Source organism: Ahaetulla prasina, chromosome 15, assembly GCF_028640845.1.
Source record: "Ahaetulla prasina isolate Xishuangbanna chromosome 15, ASM2864084v1, whole genome shotgun sequence".
Taxonomy (NCBI): Eukaryota; Metazoa; Chordata; class Lepidosauria; order Squamata; family Colubridae; genus Ahaetulla; species Ahaetulla prasina.
Window position 1 is genome coordinate 15,942,638 of NC_080553.1, and position 19,699 is coordinate 15,962,336.

General features: G+C 45.5%; 1 protein-coding gene across 2 annotated transcripts in view; it reads left to right on the plus strand.

Annotated features, from left to right (window-relative positions):
* Window positions 1-19,699, plus strand: part of OSBP2 (oxysterol binding protein 2) — an 85,033-nt gene that overhangs the window by 13,841 nt on the left and 51,493 nt on the right. For both annotated transcript variants that reach the window (XM_058158000.1, XM_058158002.1), the window contains exon 2: window positions 3,540-3,748. In XM_058158000.1, coding sequence (XP_058013983.1) covers window positions 3,540-3,748 — 209 coding nt within the window. The remainder of the gene's footprint in view (window positions 1-3,539; window positions 3,749-19,699) is intronic.

Consider the following 19,699-nt stretch of genomic DNA (forward strand, 5'->3'; position numbering starts at 1 on the left):
TCTTTCCCTTTCCTCCTCCTCCTCTCTACAAACTCCTCTCCCTTCCAGCACTGATGATGTTACCTAGTTGGGTCATGAAACGTCTGCGAGAAAACAACCCAGCTCAGAGAGTGTGGAGGACCCCACCAATCCTCCCCCTCCCCCGCTCCACAAACTGCACTCTTCTAGCATTGATGATGTTCCCTAGTTGGGTCATGAAACGTCTGCGAGAAAACAAGCAAGGTCACCAAGGGCCTCTCATTTGAAGGATTCCCGGGTTGTTTTTTTTTGGAGGGGGGGGGAATCGGGAATTTGGGGGAACGTGCCCCCAAGCGCCCCCACATGGAGCAGGCCCTTCCGCAAAACAGAAATTAAAAGAGGAAGCCGACAGATGAAATTGCTCCCCAATGGGAGACACTCCCCCTCCCCCGTACATTTCTCCTTTGTTCCGGGTAAAGGCTTCAAAGAGCGTTTTTTTTTAACTTGCAAGGTTCTGTCGGGGGGCCACAAGAGGCATTATGGGACATAAGGATCATGGCCGTCTAGGTCGGTGCTGAGCTTTGCAACAAAGGCTGCTTCTCCTGCTGATGTTTTTTAGAAACAGAAAACCCTGAACAAAAGAGGCTTTGACTGTTTCCGGTCAGATTTAATGCTCCATTGTGAGTCGGTTGTGAATGCCGTTGTCAGCAAACCTTCGTTTATTTTTTTTCTCTCCATCTGAAATGCGTTTTTAGCATGGCCGATACAGCCTCTTGATAGCAAAGGGAACTTGGTGTGGTTTGGAAAGACCCTGTTGTGGCCCGCTAGTGGCCAGCAGATTCGGATGGTGAGGCGGTTGGGGAGGAATGTGGGCTCTGAGTCGGAGGCAGAGAGGGGGCCGAGGCCATCTGGTAGTTCTTTGCTGCCTCTGGAGCCTGACATCAGCAAGGCAGAAGAACAGCATGAGCCCGTTCCCAGTGTGCTCATGCGCAGAGCTGCCGGGAGACAGGAACGATTAAGCAAACAGGGTCGACTTGGGAGTAAGGCTTGGAGATGATTGGCTCCTCCCATAAGACATAAAAGAGAAGCCAATGGGACGTGACCTTATGCAGGAAGCAGTTAGTTCATCTGGTCCGTAGAAGCTGTGGAAAAGTTCTGTCTGACTCTGTGCTAAGTTTGGCCTTGCCCTGCGTGTGGCAATTAGTTCCCTGGCAGCATTCCAAGGGAGATAAGGTGGGTGTTTGTAGACATTCCCCTGCAAGACTGTTCAGACTGGGAATAACAATAATTCACAGCCGGTTGAATTAAAATAGGTTTGCCAGGACTAAGTTTGTGCTGTTTAGTTTCTAAGGAAGCCTAGGTCAAAACAGACCCTTTTAAAATCATTTGAGCTTTCTTGATTCTCACCCCCGTTTAAAAAAAATTAAATTAATTAATTAACTGATCCGGTAGCGATGGTGGCGGGCGGTTCAGAGAACTAGTAGCAAAAATCCATGCCCTCCCCCATGCCCAGCTGAGCTGCGCGATCATGAGAAGTTTTTTTTTTAACTTTTAAAAGCATTTTTTTCTTCAGCCGAAAAAATGCTTTTAAAAGTAAAAAAAAACCAAACCTGATGATTGTGCAGCTCAGCTGGGATCGTCGGAGGCTTTTAAAAGCATATTTTCTACAACCTCTTCGGCCAAAGAGGTTGGTATAAAAAAATGCTTTTTAAAAGGCTCCTTTGATGATCCCAGCTGAGTTGCCTGATCGTCAGAGGCTTTTAAAAGCGTTTTTTAAACAACCTCTTCGGCCAAAGAAAAAATGCTTTTAAAAGTAAAAAAAAAAAAAGTTGGCCACACCCACCCAGTCACATTACCCACCACCAAGCCACGCCCACAGAACCGGTAGTAACAAATTTCACATTTCCCCACTGGGCAATACGGTACTAAATGCATCCATCTAGCTGGCCAACTTAACTGGGGCTTATTTTGGGGTGGGGGGTAGGGCTTATATTACGAGCATCCGGAAAAATCATGCTAGGACTTATTTTCCGGTTGGGTCTTATTTTCGGGGAAACAGGGTAGTAGTCGACAGAAGGAAATTGATTTCGTAGCCATGCGAGGCGCACTTTTTTTTTCATGGCGTCCTATGCCGTGGAAAAACAGGATAATGAACCAAATAGCAGGGAGCCACTGTTCTCGCATCCTTTCCACCCAAAGACGATCCATTATTGGGACTAATGCACAATTGGCCTCCAAGAACAGTCCGAATTGACTTAAAAGGTCTTTCTTATTGGAAAACGCTAAACCGATCGATAGTTTTTCTTGTAGCACAGGGAGTTTGTTAATTGAAAGAAGCCGTCACTTGGCAAGACGTTAAATTGCCCAAACCTTGAGTAAACCCTTTGCAGCAGGAGAAGGGGAGATGGGAAGGGACTCACGCAGAGCAACAAATAAATAGACATCGTTTTTCAACTTTGGCGGAGAGTTTGGATTGCAAGTCCCAGAATGACCCCACAAGGTCAAGTGAGGGAGTCTGGAGATTGAAGTCCACGCGTCTTCTAGTGGCCAAGGTTGAAACAGCTGAGCTAAGAGCTGTTGATGGGTAGATCTAGCATGGCATCCGTCCGGTAAACTCACAAGATTTAAGAGCCGCGGCGGCGCGGCGGTTAGAAAGCAGGACTGCGAGGCTACTTCTGGCGACTGTCTGAAGTTCGGCAGTTCGAATCTCACCAGGCTCAAGGTTGACTCAGCCTTCCATCCTTCCGAGGTGGGTAAAATGAGGACCCAGATTTTTGGGGGGGCCATAGGCTGACTGTTTAAACCGCTTAGAGAGGGCTGGAAAGCTCTGTGAAGCGGTATATAAGTGTAAGTGTAAGTGGGGAGGGAGGGAGGGAGGGAGGGAGGGAGGAAGGAAGGAAGGAAGGAAGGAAGGAAGGAAGGAAGGAAGGGCCATGGTGGCACAGTTCCAATGTAGTATTGCAGGCTAATTCTGCCAACTGCCAGCAGCTCGATTCTCACCAGCTCAAGGTTGACTCAGCCTTCCATCTGTCCTTCTGAGGTCGGTAAAATGTGAAACCAGATTGTTGGGAGGGTGGGCAATATGCTGACTCTGTAAACCACTTAGAGAGGGGCTGTAAAGCGGTATATAAGTCTAAGTCCTGTTGCTACTGCTATTGTTTACTTAGTATGCTAGGATGATTTAGGTTGATGGCTTATTTAGTATCCGTGACTATCACTAAGTATTGTATCTAATGTTTTATGACGAATGTATTTTTACAACGGCTATGATCATGATCTATCACTATTGTTGTAGATAGAGAGCTTATGCACTGGAGACAAATTCCTTGTGTGTCTAATCACACTTGGCCAATAAAAATCCTCCTGGGGGAAGGATATTGCAAAATCCCCATTCCCACCCCACTCCTGGGGGATTCTCTATTCTCTATTCTCACCCCACTCTGGGGCCAGCCAGAGGTGGTATTTGCCGGTTCTCCGAACTGCTCAAAATTTCCGCTGCCGATTCGCCAGAACCTGTCAGAACCTGCCGGATTTCACCCTTGCCTGAGAGCCTCATCTTGTTCCTTTGATAACTTTTGCAGGACTCAAGCGGAAATGGCTCACACCTGCCGGGGGACCATCAACCTGTCCATGGCTCACATCGATACCGAGGACTCTTGCAATATTGTCCTTTCTAACGGCGGAAGGACCTACCACTTGAAAGCCAGCTCGGAAGTGGAACGGCAACGGTGGGTCACGGCCCTGGAGCTTGCCAAGACCAGGGCCATCCGAATCAGGAGCAACCAATCAGGTAGATATTACATGCACGAGAGAAGCTACGCTACCATAGAGAGTTAGTGATTTTATTCTGTAGCATAGCCTCTTCTCTGGCTGTTTTTTTCTTTTTTTCTTTCACTGATTGACGAGTGCCTCCTAGCGGCAACTCTTCTAAAAACCATTTTAAACTCATTTGCAAAGTGTTTAAATCCGCATCCATCCGTCCCCCCCATTCTCTACTTTGAAGGAAGTAAAATTCCACTGTTATTGTTTGTCATTGTGTAGTGTAGATCAAGGGGTCTCCAACCTTGGCAAATTTAAGACTTGTGGACTTCAACTCCCAGAATTCCTCAGCCTCAACAAAGCTGCTGCTGAGGAACTCTGGGAGTTGAAGTCCACAAAGCTGCTGCTGAGGAACTCTGGGAGTTGAAATCCACAAGTCTTAAAGTTGCCCAAGGTTGCTGGCTAAGGAACTCTAGGACTTGAAGTCCGCAAATCTGGCTGAGGAACTCTGGGAGTTGAAGTCCAGAAGTCTTAAAGTGGCCAAGGTTGGAGACCCCTGGTGTAGATCAACATCTTGGTAGCCACAGGGTGGAGCTGCTGCGTTTCGGTTTGTGGGAATACAAAGGCCTTTCTCTCTGTGTGTGTGTGTGTGTGTGTGTGTTGAGTAACAACAGGCGCTGTGAGGTGGGCTGGGCTGGGCTGGGCTAAGAGAGCAGGACTGGCCCAAGGTCACCCAGTCAGCTTTGGTGCCTAAGAAGGGACTGTAACTCACTTTTTCCTCTCGCCTTTCTGCGAAATTTATTTTTGGGAAAGCCTCATTTGCAAATTCCAGCTCTGGGCCTCTAAAGCATCTTTCTTTCTGTCTGTCTGTCTGTCTGTCTTTCTTTCCTTCTTTCTTTCTTTCTTTCTTTCTTTCCTTCCTTTCTTCTTTCTTTCTTTCTTTCTTTCTTTCTTTCTTTCTTTCTTTCTTTCTTTCTTTCTTTCTTTCTTTCTTTCCTGCCTTCCTTCCTTCCTTCCTCTCCTTCCTTCCTTCCTTCCTTCCTTCCTTTCTTTCTTTCTTTCTTTCTTTCTTTCTTTCTTTCTTTCTTTCTTTCTTTCTTTCTTTCTTTCTCCATCCGACAAGCCAATTGAATGACCTTGCAGTCGGTCCTAGGAGCCCTGCTGAGCCGAGATGCAGTCGATTTTTGTTTAATCCGCATCCTTGTTCTTTGCTCAAGAGGCCGTCACTAACTGGAGCGCAGAACACAGGATGCGCAGCTGAGCAGCAGCAGGAGGAAAGATGTTAATGAAAACTGTCATGCAGATAAAAACCTTGGGTGTCCCCTCCTGGGTCTCTCGTTCTCTCTCCTCTCCCCAAGCGAGGTTGGTTTTGCCCAGTTCACATCCTTAATGTGGCTTCCTGATTTTAGAATAGGATAGGGATAGGACAGGAATAGGGAATAGGAATAGGAAGAGAATAGAATAGAATTAGAATTAGAATAGAAATAGAATAGAGAAGAATAGAATAGGAACAGAACAGAACAGAATAGGGAATGGGAATGGGAATGGGAATGGGAATGGGAATGGGAATAGGAATACGAGAAGAGAAGAGAATTAGAATAGAAATACAATAGAGAAGAATAAAATAGAACAGAATAGAACAGGAATAGGAAGAGAAGAGAAATAGAATAGACTAGACTAGACTAGACTAGACTAGACTAGAATAGAATAGAATAACAGAGTTGGAAGGGACCTTGGAGGTCTTCTAGTCCAACCCCCTGCTTAGACAGGAAACCCTACACCACTTCAGACAAATGGTTATCCAACATAACACGTCCTTTTAAAAAATTCGTTAGTCAGAAAAGCTGCTGCTCAATTCCAGGTTGTGTTGTTGTCGTTTTTTTTCTATTGTGGACTCGCACAAATCTCCTCTTACAGTCACTCAGGCTTGTTAATTTAATCAGATATGGGTTTTTTTCTGAACACAATTTGGCATTTTTAAATAATAATAATAATAATAATTATTATTAGTTATCCATTTTTATCCATAAAAATGGGATTTTATAAGATGCATCAACAAATTGCAGCTTCCTGCAATAATACCAGTGGAACTGCAAACAACTAGGGTTTCCTGCCTGGGCAGGGGGTTGGACTAGAAGACCTCCAAGGTCCCTTCCAACTCTGTTATTATTATTAAAACTGCACTACTTGGAACATCGTACATCTTAAGAAGGTACTTGGTTGATACCTAGGACACTGGCAGCAACCCGTATCAACCATTAGCACCAGTCAATTGTATTTGTGATGCCTTTTTGTTGACTGAGTTTCATGTTTATTGAATAAAGTAGATAAAATAGTAAAATAGTAATAATAGTAATAATAATCAGGTAATAATAATAATAATAATAATAATAATAATAATAATAACCAAAGGTACTTGGTTGATACCTAGGACGCTGGCAGCCACCCGTATCAACCATTAGCACCAGTCAATTGTATTTGTGATGCCTTTTTGAATGTTCAGTTGACTGAGTTTCATGTTTAATGAATAAAGTAGATATAATAATAATAATAATAATAGTAATAATAGTAATAATAATAATAATAATAATAATAATAATAATAATAATAATAATAATAATAATAATAATAATAATGTAATAATAATAACCAAAGATACTTGGTTGATACCCAGGACGCTGGCAGCCACCCGTATCAACCATTAGCACCAGTCAATCGTATTTGTGATGCATTTTTTTAACCTTCAGTTGACTGAGTTTCATGTTTAATGAATAAAATAAATCAATAAATTAATTAATAATATCAATATTAATAATAATAATAGCCTATTACCCTTTGCTGCTTTAGGATTAGATCAATACTTATTATTATATTTACATTATTCATTCAGTTGTCTGAGTTTCATGTTTAATGAATAAAGTAAATATAATAATAAGTATTGACCTAATCCTAAAGCAGTAAATAGGTCATTACTGTTCATTCTGCGACTTTTAACTTCCTCTGAGTGATATTGGGCACTCTTTGTGAAACTGAAACAGGCCAGGATTGTACTTTGTATTCGCTTCAACCGAATTGCCAAGGGATTTTTTCTTTTTTTAATGTAACTCCCCCTCATATTATGCAGCTAGTAAGAACGGTAGATATTTTTCATCGTATTTGGGTAATAATTAACCCGTTGCTGTCGATGGAGTTTCAGTTTCCGCTCCCATTTGCTAACTCAACGCAAGGTTGCTTGAATTGGCAGGCTACAATATTCGATTTCACATCCCTAGGATCCTGCCTAGCGCAATCTCTTGGAATGGTTCTGTGAAAAAAACGCCAGTGAAAAAACAGGAAGAGTTCTCAATCCTGCCTCCGCTGGCGTTTATTTTAGTTTTATTCGTATGTTGATAATGTACAAAGGCGTGAGAATTTAAACCTCTCCCACAAAAAACCAACAACCCCATCTGGTGGTAAGGTAGCTATCAGGATGGATGAGTTCAAAGGGAAAATTGGGGCGCATTCTTGACATCAAAGGCAAACCACACCCAGCTTGCTTGGCTGCTGACCGATGTGATTCTCTGCTCCTCTGCCTTTTTTTTTTCATTAAAACGGTACCTGATTTGGTGAATTTGTGTAATAATGCAGATGGGATCGTTAGACTAACGAAGCGTTGTAGGCGTGGTTTCCTTCTTGGTTTGCCTTCCTCTCTTTCTTTTTGGTGGACCTCATTTCGTAAAATCCTCTGCTGCAGACCCAACGGTTCAAGCTGCCTTTCTAAGGATTTTAATGTGGTGCAAAATCATATTTAAAAAAAAATAATAATAATCATCGTATTTTTCCCCTGGGGGGGGGAAAAAAAAACCCACCACCCTTTGGTGACCTAATAAAAAGGTACCATCTTATTTAGGTATCTGTAAACGGAGAGAGCGTGCAGGCAGAAAAGCCCATTTAAGGGTTAGGTGCGCTTTTAACATCGTGGGGACAATAAAAAGCCTTTTTTAAATCAACCAATCAATCAATCAATCCCCCTGGGGAAAAAAAACCGAAGAGACGGTCCAGTCAGTTTCTTCGCTGGGTGGGCCAGAGGAGCCCAGGGATCTCGCGTGGGGCTTCTTAGGACCGCCGGCGGCGCTACTTCCATGGAGAGCGGGTGTGGGAGGGGAGGCGAAAGTGATAGTGGAGCCCGGCTGGGGAGTCACTAGGCTACTGTCCGTGGTGCTGATAGGCTGGCTGCTGCCGCCGCTCTTGGGGCTTTCTGAGCCAGCGGAGAGGAGAGGAATCGGGACGCCATGCGGACCCCTAAACCCAGAGTCGCCTTTCTACCTGGACCAGTCGACCCGCGGAAGGCATTCCAGTAAGAGGAGGAGGGGGAGAGGGAGGAGGAAGAAGGCGGAGGAGGGAGGGAGGAGGAAGAGGAGGGGGAGAGGGAGAAGGCAAAGGAGGAGGAGGAGGGAGGAAGAGGGAAAAGACAAAGGAGGAGGAGGAGGAGAGAGGCAGAGGAAGAGGAGAAGGCAAAGGAGGAGGAATACAGGAGGAGGAAGGCAAAGAGGAGGAGGAGGAAGAGGAGAAGGCAAAGGAGGAGGAGGAAGAGAGGAGGAAGAAGGAGGAATAGGAGAGGAGGAGGAGGTAGGCAGAGGGAGAGGAAAAGGCAGAGGAGGAGGAGGAAGGAGGAGGAGAGGAGGAGAGGAAGAGGAAAAGACAAAGGAGGAGGAGGAGGAGAGAGGCAGAGGAAGAGGAGAAGGCAAAGGAGGAGGAATACAGGAGGAGGAAGGCAAAAGAGGAGGAGGAGGAAGAGGGAGAAGGCAAAGGAGGAGGAGGAAGAGAGGAGGAAGAAGGAGGAATAGGAGAGGAAGGAGGAGGTAGGCAGAGGGAGAGGAAAAGGCAGAGGAGGAGGAGGAAGGAGGAGGAGAGGGAAGAGGAAAAGGCAAGGCAAGAGGAGGAAGGAAGAGGAGGGGAGAGAGAGGAGGAGGAAGAAGGCGGAGGAGAAGGAGACCTGTAACTCCAGATTGTGTCTGGGAGCGTGGGAAGAGTTGCCCTCTTCTCACTGGCTACTTGAGGCAGGAATGGCGCGGGTGAGTAGGGGCGTTTTACCGAGGCGGGGGTGTGTGTCTCCTTTGGTGGCTTGGCAAAGGGTCTCCCTGGAAGACAGAACAAAAGAGAGCAAGATTCTCCCACTCTCCCTTCCCTTCCCTCCCCCCGCCGCTTCTTCGCCGCCCCTCCTCGTCCTGCTTTCTAAGTGGAGCAAGCAAAGGGCACCCATCTGTTGGGCAGCTCGGCTTTGCCAGGCGAGATTCAGCAGAAATGCAGCTCCCCCCACCTCTCTCCCCCCCCCTCCTCGGATTTTGCATTGAGGAGAAATAATGATTTTTGTGACTCCTGGCTGCTTTGAAATGCTTCTCATTTAAAGGCTTTTGCTTTTAAAAATAAAAACAGAAGCAGCTGTTTTTCTCTCGGATTGAGGTGGGGCTGTGCAAAGTTTGGCTTTTTCTGGGTTTGGGGGGGGGAGCCTTTAAGTTGCACTATCCCGCATAGACCCTCATCTCTCTCTTTCTCTCTCTCTCTCTTTCCTTTCCCACCAAAGGGATAATCCATCCCCCCTCTGCTGCCTCCCTGCTCAGCCTGGGCTGCGCCTCTGAGTAAGCATTTACTCCCCGCCTATCAGGGAAGCTGGGCTGCACGGCAGAGCCCAGCCCCCTCCCTCCCTCCCTTCCTCACTCCTTTCCCCCCCACTCCTCCGCCGCCCCTGTCCTTCCAGCTCTCCATGGGGGAGATGTGCCTTAACCTTATGGGCCACCTCTGCTTACGGCCAGATCACAGTGAGGTCTCCGTCACCTGGCAAGGTCAGAAGGACTCCTCAGCTTGGAAGGTGGGCTGAGGGGCTGGGCTGGGGTTGAGCGGGGAGGGGGTTTCAGAGGACAAGGCTTTGCAAAAAGAACAGTGGCTACCAAGCAGGTGGGGAGAGAGAAGGCCCCACCCAGGGCTGGGGAGAAGCAATCGTTCATGAGGATTTGCCCGTCCGTCCATCCGTCCGTCCACTCCTGTCCCTGGATGGCCTTCTCTTTTAAATGAGATTGACTTTGAAATCCCCGAGCTCAGGATCAATCTAGCCCAGAGGTTAAGATTTTCCCAGAGAAGGAATGAGAGCGGGCCAGGCGTGGGAAAATTCTCTCTCTTTTTTAAGAGCTGGCGAGGATAGTCGCTCGCTCTCCGGCTGTAATCGTCCGGCTGTTTCTGGACCTCGTAAGAAGGAAGGGAGCGAATTGTCATCGGGCCGGCCTTCGGCTTTGCTGGACCCGGGTGGAAGGTATTTGTGTGTATCCTTGCACTTGTACGGTGGGGCCGAAAGTGTGCATTTGGGAAGACCAACAAGTAGGACTGAGGCAGTTGAAAAAACAAGAGACGTGAAAACTGTCCTTTTATTGATTGATTGATTTATTTATTTTTGTCACAACATTATATACAAGCACATATAATGAAAGGAAACAATAGGACAGGAACGGGTAGGCACTTTTGTGCACTTATGCACGCCCCTTACGGTCCTCTTAGGAATGGGGTGAGATCAATAGTAGACAGTTTTCAGTTAAAGCTTTCGGGAGTTTGAGAAGAGACCACAGAGTCAGGCAGTGTGTTCCAAGCGTTAACAACTCTGTTACAAAAATCGTATTTTCTGCAATCAAGATTGAAGCGGTTAACATTTAAGTTTGAATCTATTGTATTATTGCGATTGAAGCTGAAGTAGTCTTTAACAGGAAGGACATTGCAATAGATGATTCTGAAATGTTGGTCCTTTTGTCCAGTGGCTTCCAAAAAAAAAAAAAAGGAGAAATGCTACGTTACTTTAAAGTGTTTATTTATTTATTTATTTATTTATTTATTTATTTATTTATTTATTTATTTATTTATTCATTCACATTTTTATACCGCCCTTCTCCGAGGACTCAGGGCGGTGTACAGCATAGATAAAACATAAATACCAAAAAAAATTAAAATACAGTATTCATTAAAAATCTAATTCGATGAGCTGAGTATTTAAAATAAGTGTGTAAAATTATGTAAGTAAAATTAAGTAAGTAGTGCAAGGGAAGGCCGCTGACCCTATTTTTAATTTATTTCGGAATGTTAATATTTAGAATTTTTGAAAGGTTTGTGATTGGAGTTCGGAGTTGGGTATTTTGGAGAGCTGGTGGTAGGACCGTGGATTTTATGGCAGTCAGTGATTCCCAAATAATGCGATTCTTTAGGGATCATGGCTTTTTTTCCCCTTTTCTTCCCTACATCAGTAGTAACTCCAGCAGCCTCTTAAAGTTAAATAAACCAGGCTTGGGGGAAGTAAATAATTCCATTTTCTGTAAATGTAATTTTTCTGGCACATTGGAGGCCATTTGCTTATTGCCCTTTGAGAAATATCAAGGGAAGTGTTGATTTTCTTGCGCTGTTGTTTTCAAGAGATGAATGGATACAAAAATCTAGCAAAACGACTGTACATACCCACCGACAATTATAACTTGATATTATTCCCAAAAACTAAAGATGGTGTTGTGATCTTCTAAATTTCTTTAAAAAAAAAAAAACTACAGTGGGGTGAGTTGAAACACTATTCTGGGGATTTGAAGCGGTTATCAATATCTTCAATAGTTTTAAAAAGTTTTTTTTCCCCCCCAGTTTATTTCACCGATGGGCTTTGAAAGTGTCTGTCATATATTTAGGAGTGTTAAAAAATTATCTGAATGCTATGCATTATTTTATTTTATTTTTAATTTTGTCTTGTGCAGAGCAGCCTTGCAATGCATGTATCGTATCTTCCACGCTTAGATATTTACAGATCCTGAATATATATTACAGAAATTAGTTTTTTAAAAATTCCCTTTATTTCAAGATCACTGAAATACTTTTTGCCTTTTCTATTTTTTGCTAACGTTCATTGTATTGTTTTAATTACCGTAGGAAGATAAACATATGAGAAAATGTGGAAAAAGAAGGCACATATATACAGGAATATAGGCAGAAAAATATTTTCAATCCATGTCTCAGTATAATACTATACTGAATTTAATACTATATGAATTTATATAGCATTCTAGTTTTATATAACTAGGTATAAATTTATTTATATAAAATTCTAGTTTTGAAAGAATTTTTTACTGTTGTTTTCATTCCCAGACTGGCATCTAGCAATATACAAAACATCTCCAAACCTTCATAATTTAGCATTATAGATTAACAGAGTTGGAAGGGACCTTGTAGATCATCTAGTCCAACCCCGAATTCCTCCTGCCCCCGCCCAAGCAGGAGACTCTACAGCATTTCTGACAGATGCCAGTCCAGTCTCTTCTTGACAGCTTCAAACCCCAGCAGCTATAACAATAAATTATACAATTACTATCCACATCAGTTGCTGGTGTTATTTAAGATAACCGAATTTTATTTTTAATATGTGCCAGTGTGCCCCCAGGGAAGAAAAAAATGACAATAAAGGTTATCTTTTATCTGGTGTTATTTAGGAATAGAATAGAATAACAGAGTTGGAAGGGACCTTGGAGGTCTTCTAGTCCAACCCCCTGCTTAGGCAGGAAACCCTGACACAATAGCAGAATTTAAAACTTAATTTTTATGTGGACAATCGCTTTTTGATAGTGGCTCCACTGTCGTTTCTTATACGACCTTCTGATTAATTCTTCGAACCCCTACTTCGTTCCTTGCTGTCGGTGTGATTGTTTTAACGATTATCATTATTATGTTTCGTTTTAATTGTGTCTTGGATGTTTTTGTGCTATCTTATACATTATGTAAGAAATTGAGAGGTGTTAGATTGCAGCAACATGCATATAATAGATAATGGTAAATGTATCCTGAGATGTAGCGCCGAAGGTCCTTTTGCAGTGAGATGGGAGATGGTTATCCTTGCCTTCTTCTAAGACAGGGGTCTGCAAACGTGGCTCTTTTAAGACTTGTGGACTTCAACTCCCAGAGAGTTGAACTCTGGGAGTTGAAGTCCACAAGTCTTAAAAGAGCCAAATTTGCAGATCCCTGTTTTAGGACACTTTTGTGGGCTCCCCAGCATGGCCCACAAGGAATTCTGGGAGTTGAAGTCTACAGGTGGTCAAGTGACCATTGATGCCCCCCCACCCTATCCAACTACTAACCAGGATTTGACTTTGCTTATTCTTCTCAGTGTTTAGTGAAGGTCAGCTGGTTGCTTTTATTGGCTCTGATGAAGATAAAGGACTCCCTAGAATTGAGTTTTAATTCCTGGAACTTCATGGGCACATCTGCTGAGGGCTTCGTTTGGTAATAAAGCTAGTTTTGTCACTGTTTTCTTTTTGTTTCATCTTCCCAGATACAGTCTTGGGTTTTTCTTGGTTCCTTCCATCCAAGGACTAGCTAGGACTGATGCTTCTTAGCTCCTGAGTTCAATCAAGGTTCTTGGAGTGCTGCCATCTGCTGTGGTGAATTAGAGGGTTGGTTGATTGGATGGATGGATGGATGGATGGATGGTTGGTTGGATGGATAGATGGATGGATGGTTGGTTGGATGGATGGATGGATGGATGGATGGATGGATGGATGGATGAATGGTTGGTTGGTTGGTTGGATGGATTAATGGATGGATGGATGGATGGATGTTGGTTGGTTGGATGGATGGATGGATTAATGGATGGATGGATGGATGGATTAATGGATGGATGGATGGATGGATGGATGGTTGGTTGGATGGATAGATGGATGGATGGTTGGTTGGATGGATGGATGGATGGATGGATGGTTGGATGGATGGATGTTTGGATGGATGGATGGATGGATAGATGGATGGATGGTTGGTTGGATGGATGGATGGATGGATGGATGGATGGATGGTTGGATGGATGGATGTTTGGATGGATGGATGGATGGATGGATGGATGGTTGGTTGGATGAATGGATGGTTGGATGGTTGGTTGGTTGGATGGATGAATGGATGTTTGGATGGATGGATGGATGGATGAATGGTTGGTTGGATGGATGGATGGATGAATGGTTGGATGGATGAATGGATGTTTGGATGGATGGATGGATGGATGGATGGTTGGTTGGATGGATGGATGGATGGATGGATGAATGGTTGGTTGGATGGATGAATGGATGTTTGGATGGATGGATGGATGAATGAATGGTTGGTTGGTTGGATGGATGGATGGATGGATGGATGGATGGTTGGATGGATGGATGAATGGTTGGATGGATGGATGGATGGATGGATGGATGGATGAATGGTTGGATGGATGGATGGATGGATGGATGGATGGATGGTTGGATGGATGGATGAATGGTTGGATGGATGGATGGATGGATGGATGGATGAATGGTTGGATGGATGGATGGATGGATGGATGGATGGATGGATGGATGAATGGTTGGTTGGTTGGTTGGATGGATTAATGGATGGATGGATGGATGGATGTTGGTTGGTTGTGTGCTGTCAAGCTGGTGTTGAGTTTTTACCTATAGCGATACAAGTTGTCCTTGACTTACGACCATAATGGAGCCCAACTGTGAGACATTTAAGAGTTTTGCCTCATTTTACGACCTTCCTCACCACAGCCGTTAAGCAAATCACTGCTGTTCTTAAGTTAGTAACTTGGTGGTGAAGAGAACCTGGTTTCTCCATTGACTCTGCTCGTCAAAAGGTCGCAAAAGAGGATCAAGTGGCCCCGGGACACTGCAACTGTCATAAATGTGAGGCGCTTTGCTGGCTGAGGAACTCTGGGAGTTGAAGTCCACAAGTCTTAAAGTGACCAAGGTTGGAGACCCCTGTTTTATAGGGTCTCCTGCTTGAGCAGGGGGCTGGAATAGAAGACCTCCAAGGTCCCTCCCAGCTCTCTGTTCTCTTCTAATTCTAACGGCTGCACGAAACAGAGATGAGGCCTAATGAGTGTAAGTAAGAAAATATAAAAGGCAATAATTGAACATAATATTGGGCGGTGATTTCATTTATATCCGCTTGCTGTGACAGGACGAGAGGGGTGCCGCGGAGATCCCGTTTCGGTTAATATTTAAACAAAGCTGCGAGGTTAGCCTGGGCTTTTATTAATATTTATTCGGAAGGAACATGCATATTGATGATTTTGTAATTAGTTCCCGAACGAGCCCCTGATGACTGCGTGGGAAGGAAGGATGTGATATATTCTTTAATTAGGTTTTCCTTCTCTCTGCAGACTTAGGAACAGGCTGCGAAGGCAAACCTTTTGGTTAAAGAGAGGTTTGGGAAGCTGATTCTGTAGGTTTGCAGAGTTGGGTCTCTGCTCCTGAGGTTAGGACAAGAAGCCACAGGTGGCAATTAATCCAGGGAGAGAAGCAACTTAGAACTAAGGAGGAATTTCCTGACAGTGAGAACAATTAACCGGTGGAACTACTTGCCTCCAGAAGTTGCGGATGCTCCAACACTGGAAGTTTTTAAGAAAAGATTGGACAACCATTGGTCTAAAATGGTGTAGGGTTGGAAAAGGGGTCCCCCCCCTCCACCCCACCCCGCACCCTATACAGATGGCAGTCCAGTATCTTCTTGAAAGCTTCCAGTGATGAAGCTCCCACAACTTCTGAATAAAAGAATAATAACAGAAGAGCAGAGTTGGAAGGGACCTTTTAAGTCATCTAGTCCAATCCCCCTGCCCTAGGAGGAGACCCTACATCATTTCTGACCAATGGCAGTCCGGTCTCTTCTTGAAAACCTCTAGTGATGAAACTCCCACCACTTCCAACGGCAACTTCTGTTCCATGGGTGGATTGTTCCCACTGTCAGAAAATTCCTCCTTATTTCCAGGTTGAATCTCTCCTTGATCAGTTTCCATCCATCGTTCCTTGTCTGGCCTTTGTGTGTGCTTTGGAAAATAGCTTGACCCCCTTCCTCCTCTCTGGGGCAGCCCCTCAAATATTGGAAGACGGCTATCCTGTCTCCCCTGGTCCTTTTCTTCAGTAGACTAGCCAGGCCCAGTTCCTGCAACCGTTCATCGTTCATCGTATGTTTTAGCCTCCAGGCCTTTGATGTTATCTTAGATAGATTCAGATGAACAGAGCTGGAAGGGACCTGGTAGGTCATCTAGTCCAACCCCCCCGCCCAAGCAGGAGACCCTACACCACTTCTGACAGATGGCAGTCCAGTCTCTTCTTGAAAGCCTCCAGTGATGAAGCTCCCACCATTTCCGAAGGCAACTTCTCTGTTCCATGGGTGGATTGTTCTCACTGTCAGAAAATCCCTCCTTATTTCCAGGTTGAAACTCTCGTGGGTTCAGTTTCCCATCCATTCGTCCTTTGTTCTTGTTAAAAACTACGGTTGCAGGACACAGGCAAGGGAAGGGTTAAAGCTTCGCTGATGCACAGTCTCTGGGCAAGATGTCTTGCAAACAACCTCCAGGAGGATTTAAAGAGACAGGCGCCCTTTTCAGATCCCCTTTCCAGGTAGGGCTGTCATCCTTCCTTTGGCTCCCGCGCGCCCAAAGGAGCGGCAGTTAAAAGAGACCACCGGTGCTAGGCTAGGCGCCGGGTTTTATTCTCTTGTCTGGGGAGGGTGGGGGAGAGAGAGAGACCACCGGTTCTCGGGGGCCAGCGTGGAGGGAGTTAAGTATGGCAACTTGTTTTATGGAAGTGGGGGTTGCCGGGAGATCCATGGTGCTCAGTCTTTGGGGAGATCCACGGTGCTCAGTCTTTGGGGAGATCCACGGTGCTCAGTCTTTTTTGAAGAGCCGCTCAGCGTATGGGCAGAATCTGTAATCCTGGGAAAGAAGAAGGACTCGGCCAAAACAGCAGCCGCTGCAGCAGCAGCAGCAGCAAAACCAGGCTTGCAACGGTGCTGCTAAACAAGGATGCTCCCTCATCCACAATGCCGGCCTTAGCCTTGGTTTGATTTTCCCAAAGACATGGCCGGAACTGTCGCTTCCGCCAGAGCCATCCGGCGGCAGCTGCGGGTATGAAGAGCCGGAGCTGCTGGGAGACGGGATCCATTGGCTCCTTCTGCAACTCTGGCTGCCTGAATAAAATTAAGAAGGGTTAGTCGGGCCTCTCGGTGGGTCCTCCCCTCTCGTGTCCCCCCCCCTCCCGTCCCCGTGTCCCCCCCCCCGCCCCTGCCCGCAAGGGGCCTTCTTCTACATTTATGGGGGGGGGGTCCCCCCAGCCTTCCCCTTTCTCTAGATGGGGCTCAGTTCTTGCCGTGTGATCTGTTCGGTCCAATGGAGGAGGTGATGTTGGAAAGGCTCAGGGTTTGGTTTGGTTTGAACACACACTCATACACACACACACACACACTCTGTCTTTCTTACTCTCTCTCTCCCTGTTTCTCTCTCTCTCTCTCTCTCTCACACACACACACACACACACACTCACTCTCTGTCTTTCTCACTCTCACTCTCTCTCTCTGCCTCTGTCTCTCTCTCTCTCACACACACAAACACACTCTTTCTCACACACTCTCTGTCTCTCTCTCACACACTCTCTGCCTCTGTCTCTCTCTTTCTCAGACACACACACACACTCACTTTCTCTCACACACACTCTGTCTCTCTCTCACACACACACTCACTCTCTGTCTTTCTTACTCTCTCCCTGTTTCTCTCTCTCTCTCTCACACACACACAGACACATAAACTCACTTTCTCTCTCTGTCTTTCCCACTCTCTCTCACACACACAAACACACTCTCTGTTTCTCTCTCCCTCTCTCTCTCTCTCACACACACACACTCACTCTCTGTCTTTCTTACTCTCTCTCTCCCTGTCTCTCTCTCTCTCTCTCACACACACACACTCACTCTCTGTCTTTCTTACTCTCTCTCTCCCTGTCTCTCTCTCTCTCTCTCTCTCACACACACAAACACACTCTGTCTTTCTCTCTCACACACACACACATTCTGTCTTTCTTACACTCTGTCTCTGTCTCTCTCTCTCTCTCTCTCTGTCACACACACACACACATACACACTCTGTCTCTCTCTGTCTTTGTCTCTCTCTCACACACACAGACACTCACTCTCTCTGTCTTTCTCACACACTCTGTCTCTGTCTCTCTCTGTCACACACACGCACATGCTCTCTCTCTCTCTGTCTCTCTGCCTCTCACACAGACACACACACCAATGGAGGAGTTATTCCTGGTTAGGAAAGACTGGGGGGGGGGCATTCCTGCTGGAATTAAGTGTTTGTTCTTAAGTTGAGAAGAGCAGTAAAAGTTGGAATAACAATCAAAGCCAATCATTGAAGCTGGTTTCATCCTTTATAAGGGGTGCACAATTCTGGGGGTGGGGTGCATCTCTGGGGGCCATCAAGAGTTAACTCGGTGCTGAAGTCCCTCCCAGGGGGAGTGAAGTGTGCATTTGACAAAATGAGTGTACATTTAAAAAAAAAACACCAAAAAACCCCCGGAAGTACTTAGTTCTAATTTTTTTTGAGTTTTTTTAGATAGGGGAAGAAACCAGGCGGTCAAGAGAGCCCATCGTTCCTTCCTTAACACAAGGATGCGGGTTTTGTGATACGCAAAGGTTACAAGCCCCCTTCACCCACAATCTCTCTCGCATTGATGTCGTCTCTGATCGGTAGACTTCCAAAGGCAATCACAGATCCGTAAATATTAATTGTCTCTTGTAAAAATGTCACCCTCCGCCTGCATTTTGAAAAGCGGAAGAGATTCTTTTTAAATAGGTCAAGTCACAAAGCGAATCTGAATCCTTAAAACGTCAGAAAGAGTTTTCCGGACCGTGACCAAATACGGCGCTCTCGGAATATTTCCTGGTTTTCCCGTTAGGGATGAACAGAACGGCTTTGCTTTTACTGACAGAGATAGGATGAAGTTCTAGAAGGCGAAGTGTTTGGAGGCGGCCTTCACTGGTCCCAGTTGGGCAAGGGGCAGTATGGATTTTGTCATCCAAAATTCGCATTTGGGAGCTGCGGATCGGGCTTTTTTTAATAGGTTAAAAACCGAAGGCACCTGCGTATTTGGTATTTTATTAATTTATAGGACTCGAACGTGGTGACTTTGGATGTTTTAGAACAAACCGGAGAAAAAGTCAAACCAAAAAGAACAGTCAAAAGCCAGACCCTCAGAAATTGCCAAACGGGACTCTAATCTATGCTTCGCTGCGCTCCTCCACTCTTCCCCCAGGGGCCCATCGGTATTTGGGTCTGGGATAATTCACCGTGGCCAACGTGCCAGGTCCAACTCCCTGCGGGACAAGAGTTAAACAAAGTAATAGTGGAATAGGATCATGAAAGAAAGGAGGCAACAGGAGGGAGAGGATAAAATGTGAATGGCAAAACATTAAATCCAGTTTTTTGGAATGATTTTACACTATTAAATAGAGTGGTTAAATTGTCCCGCAGTGAGTTTGTCTCAAGGCAAGTTGGCCATGGCAAGTTGTCCCACTGCAAGTTGGCCATGGAGAGTTGGCTGCAGAGAATTGGCTGTGGAGAGTTGGCTGTACCAAGTTGGGCCTGGAGAGTTGGCTGTGGTGAATTGGCCATGGCAAGTTGTCCCACTGCAAGTTGGCCATGGAGAGTTGGCTGTAATGGGTTGGCCATGGCAAATTGGCTGTGTTGAGTTGGCTGTGGTGAGTTGCAATGGTGAGTTGGCCATGGCGAGTTGGCTGTGGTGAGTTGGCCATGGCGAGTTGCAGTGGTGAGTTGGCCGTGGCAAGTTGACCATGGCAAGTTGGCTGTGGCAAGTTGGCCATGGAGAGTTGGCTGTGGCAAGTTGCAGTGGTGAGTTGGTCATGGCAAGTTGGCTGTGTTGAGTTGGCTGTGATGAGTTGGCCATGGCAAATTGGCTGTGGTGAGTTGGCCATGGCAATTTGGCTGTGTCGGGTTGGCTGTGGTGAGTTGCAATGGTGAGTTAGCCATGGCGAGTTGGCTGTGATGAGTTGGCCATGGCGAGTTGCAGTGGTGAGTTGGTCATGGCAAGTTGGCTGTGTTGAGTTGGCTGTGATGAGTTGGCCATGGCAAATTGGCTGTGATGAGTTGGCCATGGCAAGTTGGCTGTGTTGA